The sequence below is a fragment of the Akanthomyces muscarius genome, chromosome 5 (genome assembly GCF_028009165.1).
Source record: "Akanthomyces muscarius strain Ve6 chromosome 5, whole genome shotgun sequence".
Lineage (NCBI taxonomy): Eukaryota > Fungi > Ascomycota > Sordariomycetes > Hypocreales > Cordycipitaceae > Akanthomyces > Akanthomyces muscarius.
Genome location: NC_079245.1, coordinates 3661847 through 3675581, shown reverse-complemented (window position 1 = coordinate 3675581; position 13735 = coordinate 3661847). Strand labels below are relative to the sequence as shown.

At 54.5% G+C, this 13735-nt stretch overlaps 6 protein-coding genes across 6 annotated transcripts; 3 read left to right on the top strand and 3 right to left on the bottom strand.

Annotated features, from left to right (window-relative positions):
* Positions 1–140: 140 nt before the first annotated feature.
* On the top strand, positions 141–1206 carry LMH87_010561 (uncharacterized protein; the record flags this gene model as incomplete). Its single annotated transcript, XM_056197736.1, has 3 exons — positions 141–179; positions 236–485; positions 557–1206. 3 exons carry the CDS (start codon positions 141–143, stop codon positions 1204–1206), a joined length of 939 nt encoding a protein of 312 aa, XP_056054756.1.
* Positions 1207–2077: 871 nt separating this feature from the next.
* LMH87_010560 (uncharacterized protein) lies at positions 2078–3709 on the top strand (the record flags this gene model as incomplete). The annotated part of the gene is made up of 3 exons (XM_056197735.1): positions 2078–2296; positions 2385–3399; positions 3471–3709. The coding sequence occupies 3 exons, from the start codon at positions 2078–2080 to the stop codon at positions 3707–3709; spliced, it is 1473 nt and encodes a 490-aa protein (XP_056054755.1).
* Positions 3710–3882: 173 nt separating this feature from the next.
* Positions 3883–7522, bottom strand: LMH87_010559 (uncharacterized protein; the record flags this gene model as incomplete). The annotated part of the gene is made up of 3 exons (XM_056197734.1): positions 3883–4182; positions 4243–7336; positions 7428–7522. The coding sequence occupies 3 exons, from the start codon at positions 7520–7522 to the stop codon at positions 3883–3885; spliced, it is 3489 nt and encodes a 1162-aa protein (XP_056054754.1).
* A 1092-nt stretch (positions 7523–8614) lies between these two features.
* On the top strand, positions 8615–9589 carry LMH87_010558 (uncharacterized protein; the record flags this gene model as incomplete). The annotated part of the gene is made up of 1 exon (XM_056197733.1): positions 8615–9589. The coding sequence occupies one exon, from the start codon at positions 8615–8617 to the stop codon at positions 9587–9589; it is 975 nt and encodes a 324-aa protein (XP_056054753.1).
* Positions 9590–9809: 220 nt separating this feature from the next.
* On the bottom strand, positions 9810–10952 carry LMH87_010557 (uncharacterized protein; the record flags this gene model as incomplete). The annotated part of the gene is made up of 2 exons (XM_056197732.1): positions 9810–10528; positions 10613–10952. 2 exons carry the CDS (start codon positions 10950–10952, stop codon positions 9810–9812), a joined length of 1059 nt encoding a protein of 352 aa, XP_056054752.1.
* Positions 10953–11602: 650 nt separating this feature from the next.
* Positions 11603–12801, bottom strand: LMH87_010556 (uncharacterized protein; the record flags this gene model as incomplete). Its single annotated transcript, XM_056197731.1, has 3 exons — positions 11603–12347; positions 12402–12659; positions 12725–12801. 3 exons carry the CDS (start codon positions 12799–12801, stop codon positions 11603–11605), a joined length of 1080 nt encoding a protein of 359 aa, XP_056054751.1.
* Positions 12802–13735: the final 934 nt, after the last annotated feature.

The window sequence follows — 13735 nt, the reverse complement described above, 5'->3', positions numbered from 1 at the left end:
GAGCTTGCGCATAGTAAAGGTCCGATCCTACGTAATAGATGGAAGGGTAGTATCGCCCAGTCCCCCATCGCGTCTGTCCCTCGCTACTCTGCATTCTCCCTCCTACTATTTGCTCCAATACAGCCGCACGAAAAAGTTAAATGAGGTCTTCTAGAATAAAAAGCGTACTGGGCACATCGGTATGCATATATTGATCTTTTTGCGACATCTTTTTCTCTAAATACTGACCGAATAGGCTGCCGTCTCGCTGCAGTCATACACTAAATTAGCCAGCGACGATCTCCCTTCCGCAGAGCACAAGCCATTCGGCAAAAAGGCGGAGTGCTACCGCCCAGATAATCTTTCAAGAATTTGGCGAAAAGTGGCCATAGTTAATATTGCTCTCTTGGCCATATCTCTGGGCTGTCTTGCCCTATCAGCGCATCTGGTCTTGACGACGCAGGCAATTGACGGCAGCCGCATTCTGCGAGAAAAGACATTCTATTGTGAGTCTTTCGAACTTTTACCTCTAACAAGGACAAGGTATTAAATAATGAGTACTGATGTCGACGTGTAGCGCCGCCTCTCGACTCACTTACACCGACCTGGGGAGTTTCGGAGGTAGTCACGAAACACCTTAGCTCGAACGGATCGGTACTCCGGCAGGACCCGAGCCCGCACGTGGATACCGCATGGCATAGATTTGCAGATATGGGTGTCATTGGCCTGACTGAGGAACAAGTCATCAAGCTTGGCAAGGACACTGCCGTGACAGTCAAGGCGCCGCCCAGCTGGGGCGTGGGTAATGCAACCTATCTTGCACAAATTGACGCAGTGCACCTCGCGCACTGCCTCAATTCTATGCGCCAAAGTTTGCATTATAATTTCGACTACTACCACCCCAACGGTATCCCAAATGTCTACGCGGCCCATTTAATGCACTGCCAAGAGGCACTGGCCAAGTGGCTCATGTGCCAGCCGAGCATGGATTTGTTCACTTTCAACTGGGTTGAAGGCCACGAGGGACCCTTTCCAGACTTTGACATGACGCGGAAATGCTGGAACTATGACCAACTGCTCGAGTGGCAGGACGAGCACAGAGTGCAGACAATCAACACTGCTGAGTGGAGCGCTATGGTCGCACCAAAAGGCACCAAGCGAAGGCCATCTCCGATTTTGTTCAAGGAGTCTCTGAGCCGCACAGCTTTCAACGGGAAGGGAAGCTAGATGGATAAATATGCAGATTGACTAGTATAGAACGGGACGTCCATTAAGAAACTTGGATAGAGGAGGGTTCAAACTGTGTCGCAGCGAGTCAGTGTCAGATAGTATGCATTCTGTACTTGAGGCAATTAGATCATGTAGAAATCAGGCAATTGTACCCGCGCGGTGTCAGCACCGTCTTTCAGCTGAAAATGTGTAAATGGCATCCTAGCATATTACTTTCTTGGCATTCGACATGGCCGCAGACTACATGAGCAACTATCATTTAAACGAGACTGCAGCCCGCCTTGAGCGAGGGAATCGACAAGCGAGACGCCAAAAAGAGCAGAGGCCGATGCTTTCAATATGGTCCCCTGCATAGACAGTGTAGATAGCTGATTCGCACTGTACGTGGGTACTTGCCTCCCTTCGTCAACGCACCTCGATCCAACACACTTGCGCCAATCCCCTGTGCTACAGCGCCGCGAAGGATGAATCTCTATATTGAAACAGTGGCCCCGACTCAATTTATGCGAAATTTCCGGAAACATTGATTGCTAGAGGATTACGGATGGCTTGGCATATTCCCAGCTCATCACCGGGCGACGCTCAATTGGACCGCCTAGGAGGGATCGTCATCGAATAGTTTCCATTTGGATATATCCAACGACGAACTTCACTCGGAAGAGTCCGCATCGAGTCTATTTCCGGCCGCGTTTCCATTTTTCGTTATGCTCCTATGCTCGCGATTGCTTGCCTAAAGCCACAATGTCTAGAGTTGGCCGCTATCCGCTATCCGCTGTAGGTATATACTTGCCCCCTCTGATCCTCAAACGGATACGTCCCGTTTCGCATTTCTGTAGTCGGTAAACAATTCTGCAAGCCTGTTGTGAAAATGCGCATCGGAAGCATTGCCCTCGCTCTGTCCGCCGTCTCTGCCGCGGCAGCGTATGACCACCCCAGCAAGGTCCGCCGTGGTGAGAAGCCCGACGGCAAAGTCGCACCTGGCACCACGGACCAGTGCACGTACTACTTTACCACCTCATCCCAAGATGACACCTGCAGCTTCATTGAGGGCTACTGGGGCATCAGTCACGCCAACTTTGTGGCCTGGGTAAGAACCGCTTCACGCCACGTGCAGGCCCGGCTGCGCGCGCGCCGACTTACATCAAACATGTTGCCAACTTTGTTATTGTGTACAGAATCCCGCCGTCAAGGATGACTGCTCCGGCATCGAGGTTGGCTATTCCTACTGCGTCGACGTCAACAACGGCGGCACCATCACGTCGCCGCCCACGTCGACGCTTCCGCCCGCGCCGTCGCCCACGCTCGACGGCATCGACAAGGACTGCGACAAGTACCACCTCATCGTCAAGGGCGACACCTGCGACAGCGTGACCGCAAAGTACGGCATCAGCATGGATCAGTTCACCGCGTGGAACAAGGCCGTGGACAAGGACTGCGCCGGCTTCTGGGCCGCGTACTACTGCTGCGTGCACGTCGCCGGCGCCGGCACCACGTCGCCCGGCGCGACACCCACCAGCGATCCAGTGCCCACGCCGCACCAAACCGGCATCACCAAGGACTGCGACAAGTTCTACAAGGTGGTCAAGGGCGACTCGTGCGACAGCGTGACGGGCAAGTTTGGCATCTCCAAGGACCAGCTCATCAAGTGGAATTCGGCCATTGACAAGGACTGCAACGGCTTCTGGGCAGAGTACTACATTTGCGTGCACGCGGCCGGCGCCAGCACCACCTCCCCGGGCACGACGCCCACCAAAGACCCGGTGCCCACCCCGCACCAGACGGGCATCACCAAGGACTGCAACAAGTACTACCAGGTCGCCAAGGGCGATACGTGCGACAGCGTCACGGAGAAGTTCGGCATAAGCAAGGCTCTCCTGGTCAAGTGGAACACGGCCATTGACAAGGACTGCAACGGCTTCTGGGCCGGCTACTACATCTGCGTTAAGACCAAGGGCTTCACGCCGACCTCGACGCCCAGCAAGCCGACATCGACCGGCCCGACGGCGCCGGGTCCCACGCAGACGGGCATCACCAAGGACTGCCGCGACTGGTACATTGCCAAGTCGGGCGACTACTGCGACAAGATTGTCCAGGGCTACTCCAACTTTGACAAGAACACCTTCATCAAGTGGAACCCCGCTGTCGGCAAGGACTGCTCCGGCATATGGGTCAAGTACGCCTACTGCGTCGGTAAGTTCGGCCTAGACACACTCATCTCCTTGCAGCAAGAGTAAGCATCATCTGACCGCATTCACTACTAGGCACCAAGAGCAAGCCTGCCAAGCCCGTCAAGCCCCCGACAGAGTGCAAGACGCCGCACCCCACGCCCACGCAGCCGGGCGCCATCTGCAAATGCAAAAAATGGCATCTCATGAAAGACGGCGACAACTGCTGGTCGCTCGCCCAAAAGTACGGGGTCAAGGAGAGTAGCATCAAGAAGTGGAATGTCGGCACCGACTGTAAGCTCTGGGCCAAGTATAACGTCTGTGTCGGTGCATAGTCCTGCTGAAAGTGCTGAGCGCGGTTCTGGAGGTCTAGATATGCAATTCAGTTGCTCTCCGTATCGATTAAATTTATATCTATTGTGCCAGTTGCCTTCTGGAGTACGCTCCCAAGTATGTTACAAAAACGAAATGTGCATGCCTTTTCTGCTTGGCATGACTCTGCACAGAATTAATGCATCCGACGCAATTCCTCAATCAGGTTCCGCACATCCTCCACGCTGGGGCCGAGATCTTTGCAGAGCTCAGCCTGCGTTGCCTCGTTCAAGTCAAGAAACCTCTCCACCATTTCGCCGTCCACAAACCGGAACGGGCCATCCGCTTCTCGAGTCTGGTTGCGAAAGGATCGCCAAGCGTGGAAGTTGATGCCTCCCGCCGTTTTGACGTGCTGCTCTATATTTGTCTGGAGCGTAATGAGTAGGTCTTGATATTGTGGCGCAATGTCGCCGTAGAGATATAGCGTGCCCTCAATCTACAAGTAAAAGAATTCATGGTTAGCGTCGGAATGCGGCAGTCAATACGAGCAACTTACAGAGGCAAGAAACGCCTTTGGTGATACGGCAGCATTGTCCGTCGGCGCCACATTCAGCTTTCGCATCTTGTTGATCTGTTCGCCAAGGTGTATCTCGCTCGTTATTTCGAGACGGCCGCGGTCTTGCTCCGTTGGCGCATCCGAATTCCGCGCCAGCACAATAATGTTACCCTGCGCATCTGCCTCCAGCCATCGCTCATCATCCAGATGGCAAACTGAAGTCGCCCACGCTGATTGGAAATGCCTAGCCTTCTCCTCTAGTTTGGCGGGTTCTCCATGTTTTGGTGGCGTGAACTCCACCAAAGATAATGACTGCATCAGATCAGCAACGCCAATCATGTTCCCAGATACATCAATTGCCAGTGGAAAGGTCGCTGGGCGGTAAGCCGCAAGCTTCTGCAGAGAGCCCTCGGTGCTGGTTTCTTCCGTATAGCTGTAGACAACAACTGTCTTGGAAAGACCAGCAACAATGTACTCATCTATGACACTCAAGCAGCGGCACGCGCCTTTCAGATTGTGCGATACGATAGTGTATAGCTGGCGTTCCTCGTCTACTCCCAAGACCAGTATCCGACCACGTGTCTCCCCGGCTTCACCGACTTCTTCACCAGTGACAAAGCTTGTGCCCACAATGAAACGCTCCACTAGAGCACCAGTGTGGTCGGGAAGCTCAGCGCGGATGACGCTTTCAACCATTTCCAGTGTGCTAGAGGCATTGAGTTGGAGTGGAGCGCCAAGTTCTTGGAATATGATTTCGTCAACGAGCTTCACTGAGCATGTGATGACTTCTTCGTTATGTACGAGCTCTTTCTTGACGCAGCCGAGAGCAAATGCCTTTACACCTGGGGCGTAAGCGACACGTCGAACTGTCTCAAATACTGGTAGTGACTTGACGTGCGTGAGGCGCTCTTTATCGACATGGCATAAACGAACGTGTTTATCAGTCGAGAGCAGTATAGAGTCGGGGAATGCCTCGGAATCGAAGGGAACGACATAGGTGGCATCGTCCGCGGTTGTGGCAGAGTATACGATGCGCCCCTCAGAGCTGTAGATGAGGCTGGCGTGCTCTGTAGTGGCAAAGACGCTACTGGTGCCATCGCCCTCAGGCAGAATATGTAGACGAGCAGGACTACTCCCCAGCGTGACACTCTTTTTACCTGACAGAGCGAGATCCTCAACAGAGACGTTAAAGTTGACAACAGTTCCGTCTTCCAAAGCAACCAAAAGTGTGGGGCCTGATGCGCTGCGGGGATGGAGCTGGACCAGCGATATGTCGCGAGGTACTGAAGCGGCATCACTAGTCTGCTGAAGGGTTTCACCATGCTTGGCGCTGAGTGTCAAGAGATCCACGATTGTAATCTTGCCAGAGTTCCACCACCCAACGACGCCATAGTCTTTCAGATCCGGCGAGGCATGTAAACATGAGATTTGGTCAGACTGGCTCGAGTCATTGGTCCCCTGGTAGCGCTGTGTGCAAGCTGCCAAGTCTTTGTCAACATTCAACGACACAAGTATGGTTCCGTCAACGCAAAGCAGCACCCATTTCCCGTTGCATGAGGCAGCTGTGATTTCTCCACCACTTTCTGTCGCCCATGACGATATCCTCATGCCATTTTCAAGGTCAAAGACCGCGGCCTCTGATGTTGTGACTTGGAGCAGGTGCCCATTAGGCAAGTTGGTCGCGACCAATGTCTCAGCTTCTAAATTCATGCCAGCGAATTCATAGACTTCCTCGATATCACCATCTGCGTCGAATCTAAAGACGCGGGTCTCCATGACGAAAGAAGCAACAAGCGTGTCGACCTTCTTGGAGCCGTGCGACTTTATTGTGAACAGTCCTTTTGTGTTTTGGATTTCATCCAGAATGCCATAATCTTCCAGCCCAACACCACTTCTGATGCTGCGTAAGGACCCGTCCCTGTATGCACCGCAGCCCGCGACAATTCTGGCTTGCCCCGACGAAAATACGTTGCCCTGCTGGTTGTCACCTTCTCTATTTCCCATATCCATGATTGCAAAATCCAAAATCGGTCCGTTGTTGGAAAGAAGCTTTATCGGATACATGGTACGAGAGGCGAGATCGATCTGCAAGAGCTGAGAGTCGCCGTGGTGGGAGGCCACGAAAAGCATGCCGTCGCCCATGTAAACAAGATTTGATGCCCGGGAGGTCAAGTCCTTGGAGTCCGGAAACCTGAGAGACTCAACAGTCATGCCCGTAACAACAACCCCGGTTGGCTCTGCGTAGGTTTCCAGAGTCATCAAGTCTAGTCGTCCGTAGTCGTCGGCGAGGAAATAGTGGGTTTCATCGTACATGGCCCATGCGACGTATATCTTCGGTTCGTCGAGCGCAGATGACACGCTCGAATATGTCAAGCTATCAAAATACGTCAACAAGGTCTCGCCCACGACCAGTAGACCGCCCAAATGTGCCCTCGTGCCTTCAGTCTTTCGCACATGGTATCGTTTTTCCTCGGCGACCGGCACAGGAATCAACATGGATGCGTACGGGTCGGCGATGACTTGATCAAGCTCTCGATCCTTGTGCGGGTCGAACTTCGACACATCGCTGCCTTTGTCGTCTTTTGTCAGTCTGTAAACGGCGACACGAGCTTCCTCCTGGTCAAGCTGGGTCTTGTAGAGAAATGCGATGCGAGGATGGCCTGTACGACTATGGATGAACGCGCTGTCCTTCATCCACAGCTCCGTGAGGCGGATCTGGTCCATTTGTTCGAGCTTGTCAGATGCACCGCGCCTACTAGGCAAGCGGAACACGTTGAGCACGCCCTCCCACATGTGCATCACCATGTATTTCGCCGTGGGATCCACCAGGCACTTGTTCTGACTTTGCGATTCGCGCATGTACGGCTCGGCAATGTCGTGAATAGCCTCATAGTTGAGCTCCATTTCGTTCTTTTCCGGATTCCAGGAGACGTTGAAGTATTGCAGTCGTTCGGTACCGACGAAGAGGAGATCGGTGACGGCATCTTTCGGTCGCAAGCGCTGCAGCATGCATATCGTGCCATGCACGACTTTGGTGTGCAGACACGTCATGCCCTCTTGCGTGACGCGCCATATCTCGAGTCGATTCGCTTTGCTAATAAAAGAGCTGATTAGCAATCAAGCCGGGGATAAACTGCCAGTGCAGGGCCCGATGACGCCGGCACCAGAAAGATGGGCAGACGTACGCGACAATCAAGTCATCATGGTCCGGGGAGCTGAATTGGAGTCGGATCGCATGGCGGATGCTGGTCGGCAGATGCACTGGCGCCACATAAGCCATGATGAAAGGTGGATGGCACGAGTGCGTTGCAGGAGGCAAGTTATGCTCCCTCGAAGAGCTTCGAGAAGAGCTGCATGCCGAGAGAAGTGCGTCACTAGCAGCCTCTGGTGCAACTTTAGCGTTCGGCGTTGGCCCGCGCTGCCTGCTGCTGCCGCTGGTGGGGTGCCGGAGTTTAGAGCCGTCGATGCAAAATATCCCAGACAAACTCCGAGAGTGACGGCGATGTACGAATTAAAGATTCGTTTATTTGAGACCTCTGTATGAAAAGAAGATTGCGTTTACTCAAACTGTAGCCTAGAAATCATCATGTGGTTTTGCAAGTGGTTTTGACGCTGCAGATCGGTGCCCCATCACTGCCTCCAGCGATAATGGTGCGTCGTCCTCACAAGGGCATATCGGCGGCCGTTCATTCGCCACTCAAGCATTCACATCTCATGAAATATACCGACAGCCTTCTCAAGGTGGCTATGAAATGAACAATACTCAAGAATCTGCCTTGAAATATGCACAGAGACATGGCCTGTTCCATAGTCATAGGCATGGCACGTTTTCGCCACAAAGCTGTTTGGCCAGCATCCAAAATTGTCTCGACGATCCAGTCACAGAATCATTCAAAGATGCTGCTCCGAGTGAAAATATAGATTTTCCCAGAAATTCGATAGAATTCGACGAGGAGCGCTTGACTGAGGATGTACAGGGTGAGCCAGGATCTATCCGACAAACAAGGTCGCCGTTTTCCTATCGATCAGGCTCCCTGCATGACTTGCTACTCGAATTACCAGAAATGGGACCGAGCTCGCCGATTGTTTTTAAGCATCTTTCAGACATCCTTGGGTTTATTCCAAGTAATTGGCTTGCTACCCAATATCTCCCTCTCATATCGGTGGACCAGAAAACAGACGAAGGTCTAGACTTTCCACGCCACATCAACCGGCTGCATCAAGCACTCCAGTACAAGGTAGACAGCGAGCAGGTTGAGAATCTGAAAAGCCGGCATAATATATGTGACGATGAAGTCAAAACGAATCAGGAGGTAGAGTAGCACTTTTGGCTCGTGGTGCGAGCTACTCTGACTCTGCGCAGGTATTTTGTATGCGCGAAAATACATTGACACCACCTCAATCACCAAGAAGCAGCCGTGCCCGTACACCGAACACTTTTTTCATGAAGAAGGCTACTTTGCTAAGCGCTACGGAGCCACCGCTTGGGGAAATAGAACAGCAGCCCAACTCAAAATCCTGTGATAATGACAAAGTTGGATCACAAGCGCTCCATCTAGTGCCTGAAGCTGCGACAGGATCAGCTTTCACAGCTGGTGACAACGTGAAGACCCTAGTTGCGGGCAATGGTATCAAAGACGCCAGCGACGGAATAAGAACACATCCGCTTGAGCTCGATGGGCGCAGCAGTCCGAGCAACTCCTTCTTCGACGACGCTTTCTTCGTCAACGACGAGCAGAAGGACGATGAGGACATCGAAATGCAGAGCATAGCTTTAATCCTGGATCGGATCGACAACCTTCTGATACCCCTGCCCATTCTATCGACGTCTGGTCCAAACCACATCACACCAGATGAGCTGTCCATGCTCAGTACGCTCAATTGGGAGTACCAAAGGCAGCTCCCACCACTAAATATTGACGCAACCATGGAGGCAGCGCTTTCATGGACACCTCTTCCTCCTCGCCGGGGTGGTCAGTTTGGTGAAGAAGCTCTTGAAGAGCCAAGCAAGCACCCAACGACAAATGCACTGGAAACTACCCCTATGCTCATCGGCATCATTGGAAACATCGAAGATGTTGAAGTAGAGGAGTGCGCAGAAACCAAGGAGGCTACGAAGCCCCAACCGCCCTTGAAGAACTCGCTCGATTCCTTGGTAAGACTCCGGCTGCAGAGAAGGGCGTCCGAGCGAGCGCCACCGTCATCGTCTCACACTCTGCCGCCGCAACCCAAGACTCCCACGCCCATCCTCCCGAGTGCAAACGACCCGGGCGCCACGTCGAAGCTAGTCTCAGCATTCATGACCCTTCGAGGCGTCAAGAAGCGGCGAGCCGCACCTCGCAGTTGACCTCGCTAGGCAAGACGTAAGATAATAGATTGCGTGTTTTGAAATGTGTATCCACTCTATGGTCATGTATCCAACTGTCTAGGTGCCAAAGTATAAAGGGCGGCTGCAAAGCAGACCAGACATCTGGAGCCAAGTTTTCCCGTGTATATAACAATAAAATGAAAAGAAAAAAAAGAAAAAAAGAAGAAAATGCAAAACTTACGTTTCCGTTGTGTCCGGTTCAGCACAGCTCCCACAGAGGCCGTGGCATCCTGGAGATGGCTGCCACTGGCGCCATGTGATGAGCCTGCTTCAGCCCAACATACACCACCTTGTGCGACGAGCCGCTCACCAGGACGGACCTCGACGCCAGGCCGTAGTAGTCGGAGATGGAGTGCGTCAGCCAGCGCTTAAACGACGCGCTGCTCTCGTCGTCCCCAAACGAGTCAAACACGACGCCCTCGTCCACCGTCTCCCTCTGCACCTCCCTGCGCGCCGCGCGCCGCTTGCCGGCCGCCTTCTTCTTCTCGCGCAGCTCGCGCATCGCATCCAAGCGGCCCGCAAACACAATCTCCTCTTCATCCGAGTCCAGCTCATCATCGTCCTCCTGCTCCTCAGCCGGCCGCTCCGCGCCGCCGCCCATGGTGCGCGCGTGGATAAACTGCCGCACCGGCTCCTCGAGCGCGCGCACCCAGCCCTTGACGACGGGCGACCGCTTGGCCGACTCGCGCAGGTCGCGCGAGACCTCGCCGACGCCCAGCCCCGTAGCACTGCCGCTAAGGAGCTGCTGCTTCTTGCGGGTGGCCTGCAGGCGCCGCGTCTTGTCGCCGACGCGCTCGCGCACGCCGCGGTCCCAAAACTGCGCCAGCTGGTACGGCACGTCGTGGATGGGGTGCGTGGGCTGGACCTGCCAGTCGGTCGGCTGCGGCGGCTGCGCATTGGGGACGCCAATGAGACGGTCTGTCGGATGTTAGCGAGACCAGAGGTGTCTTCATACTTTGGGTCGCACAGCCATGTGCACTCTTTTGCGTCAAGGGCCCTTACCATTTTCCCAGCGGCGGCGCTGACGGCTGCCTTCCTTGCCTTTGAGGAGCGCCTCGCGGCGCGCCATGCTATCGCGTCGCGAGGGGGGCCGCCGGGGCGGCGTCACGGCCTCTTCGGTATCGAATTTGACGGCTCGGCCATCTGCCGTCACTGTGCGCGTTTTCGGAAGTACATGTTCGTCAATCGGGATGGATAGTGGCGTGCCAGTGCCGCGGGCGATCGGCGAGACGCTGAGCGATTGAAGTGCCGATATCGTCCACGCATCAATGTCGATGCCGGTGCTGTGCACCGAAGGTGATTGCGCAGCGTGCTGCGGGGGAGCCGGACTGCCGATGGCCATGGTTGAGCGAGTAGGTATGTATGGAGGGGTCCGAGTACTGGGCCGGTTCGATCGGTTGCAGGAGGTCTCGGAAGAGATGCAGCGTCACAATTGTAACGATGCGCTATGCCGGCTCAGCACGAGCTCTTTGTTTCACTCAATCAATGTGTGGGCTGCGAAATGATGAGGGATTGAAAATGATAACGACCGAGAGGGCTTAAACCTGGGGAACTGGCTTTATGACTCCATTGTCGTGACATGCGTGCATGCCAGGGCGCTAGATGTCCTCGAGTGAGTTGTGCGGCCAATCAGCATGCTAGCGCAAGGCATGAGGAGCGATTTAGTGGATCGCACTTCAAGATGCGTCACAGCCCAGCAGGGTTCATGAGCGCTACCTGCGAACACTTTAATGACAGAGGACCTCGTATCTAGAAATGGTGTTTATCAATTTGCGAACAAAGACTGACGCGTTCCTTCTCCGCGAATATTCCAGCATGTCGCTGGAGACGAGGGCTACCCAGAGGAACTGCATCCAGCCAATGCAAGGATTTGGTGTTCGAGGATCGGCTTCGGGAAGCATGTAGAGTTAACGCTGAAAGTAGCATTACTTCTAAGCTAAAGTAAACTAACAATGAAAAGGAATCCGTGATGCGCCATATGCATACAACAAACTAATGGTGATTCGACGACTTGTAGCTCTTGTGCGGATTGCCGATGCCGCCGGGTTTCAGCAGAGGCTGGCTCTCTCGTGCAATCGCTCGCTCTTCGCGATCCTGGATATGCTCCAAATCTTCCTCGGTTTCCGCGTAGCGTTCTGGGTGCCCAGTAAAAGGTCCCGGCAGACCGCGCTCCCAGCCTTCAGAGTATGTGCGGTTGGCAATGGGTCTTTGCTGATTAGATTGGTCAACAGGCGAGTCGGGTTCGTTGATGAGAGGCGCGCCTTCCGGCTCGGCAGCACGCTCGCGACGCCGAGCAAGCTCGTAGTAAACACACATGAAGAGCACAGATCCCTGCATGGCGGCCGTAAGCAGGTAAATAGCCCATGTACTCCAGCCCTCCAAGCCCAGTCGCATGTACAGGCTACCAGCAAACAAGAGTCCACCCGGTGTCTGTATACACATCATTGGGATACTGAGGCTGCCGGCATGCTTGAGATGGTATGTCGTCCAGATTTGCGGTACGTATTGCACGGCAGCTAGTGCAGCGGCCAACACGCCGAGAAGGTGGGCCCAAAAGTTTAGGTGCTGGGGCAGGGCAATTGCAAAGACGCCAGTGATGATGATGGTGATGAGTCCGTGCAAGAAAGCAAGCAGTCCGACGGCCGCAGCGGTTTGCCACTTTGGTGATTCACCAGCAAGTTCGTCCTGCGGAACCGCAGCGTCCTCGTAGCGGAAGAAGATGAGGAAAAGTACGAGACTAGACACATGTCAGCGATCCAATGGGCCAGCCTCGGTTTGGGCAGGTCCATACATGAGAGTGAAGCAAAGCCACTGCCCACCAAGCTGGGCGATTCCAAGCATGCCAGCTGCGCATTCGAGGCTCTCGATTTCTTTGCAGCAGCTCATGGCCGCACGTGAGGGCGGGACAGTTAATATGTTTGCAAATCCGGCAGTCGCCGATGTGGTTCCGAGAAGCACAAAGTATGGCGAAATGCCCTCTGCTGTTCCTCGTGATATGATTCGATAGTGCTGTGGTAGATAGGAGACGAGAAGCCCGACGAGGATCAAACTATATTCAGGGACATGTTAGCAGTCTGCGGCGAAGGGGGCACGGCGTACAGAGGCATGACGCACATAGAAATGACCACCTCGAGGTATCTAGGGGTCCTGAAAGCGTCGCACCGCGAGGCGGCGTCGTTGAAGAAGTCCATGATAGCAGCAAAGGCGCCACAACGCCCTGATGTGCAAGATAGAGGTGGTGGGAGACAGGTTCGGCGGATGAGCTCTGTGTTGCAATCTGGATCCGGGCCGCCCGTCACCCGGCGGCGATGGACTCGGCGGCTGGCGGCAGCGTTTCCGAGTTGGCGAAGAGGCGGAAGTGGATAGACGAGTGTGTGTATCGCGAGCGCAGGTGTTGAAATATCTGCCGCGACGAGTGCGTGATTGAGATGCTGGAGGTATGGACAGAGGCCGAGAGCAGTGGAGCTGAAAGGCTGCTGCGGATGGGTGACGGGTGACGGGTGACGGGTGATGAGCTTGTCGCGGCACAAGAGAAGCTACGCTGCGGCAGCGACAGCAGGCAGCCTTGTTGGGTGTGGGTGGAGGATCCAATTGCCAATCATGCAAGTGGCAGTGTGGCAGGCAGTGCGGCCGGAGGAAAGGCGGGCCTTGGTTGCTTGGCGGCCAGGCCGGGCTGGCTGGGCTGAGCCGGCCACTGAAGGCTGACGCTGCCACAGGCTGGCAACTGGCTGGCGGAACTTGGGCCAGCGCGCATGGGCTATCAGGCACAAATGACGTATTCTCAGGCGGGCTGCTGCCTCCTTCCAGCGGGCACAGTCACTGTAAGGTAGGTACCTACAGGGCTTTGAGGGCCAGCAGGACGCCGTTCTGGCTGCAACGTCACTCAGCAGCCGCTAAAACCAGTGGAATTACAGTGCTGTCCAGTGACGGCAATACCCCACCGCCCAGACAAGAACTGTGGGCTTTATTGGAGTCGACTGGTTCAAAGTCAAACCTGCAAATCTGCAAACAGCCTCTGACGATCTGCTTGGTTACCGAACCCCATTCCGACTGGTGCTCCAAGGGCCATGCATTGATGCTTATTGTGAGAAGCCTTGGCTAGGTAGCATGGCATATATCTCGGCG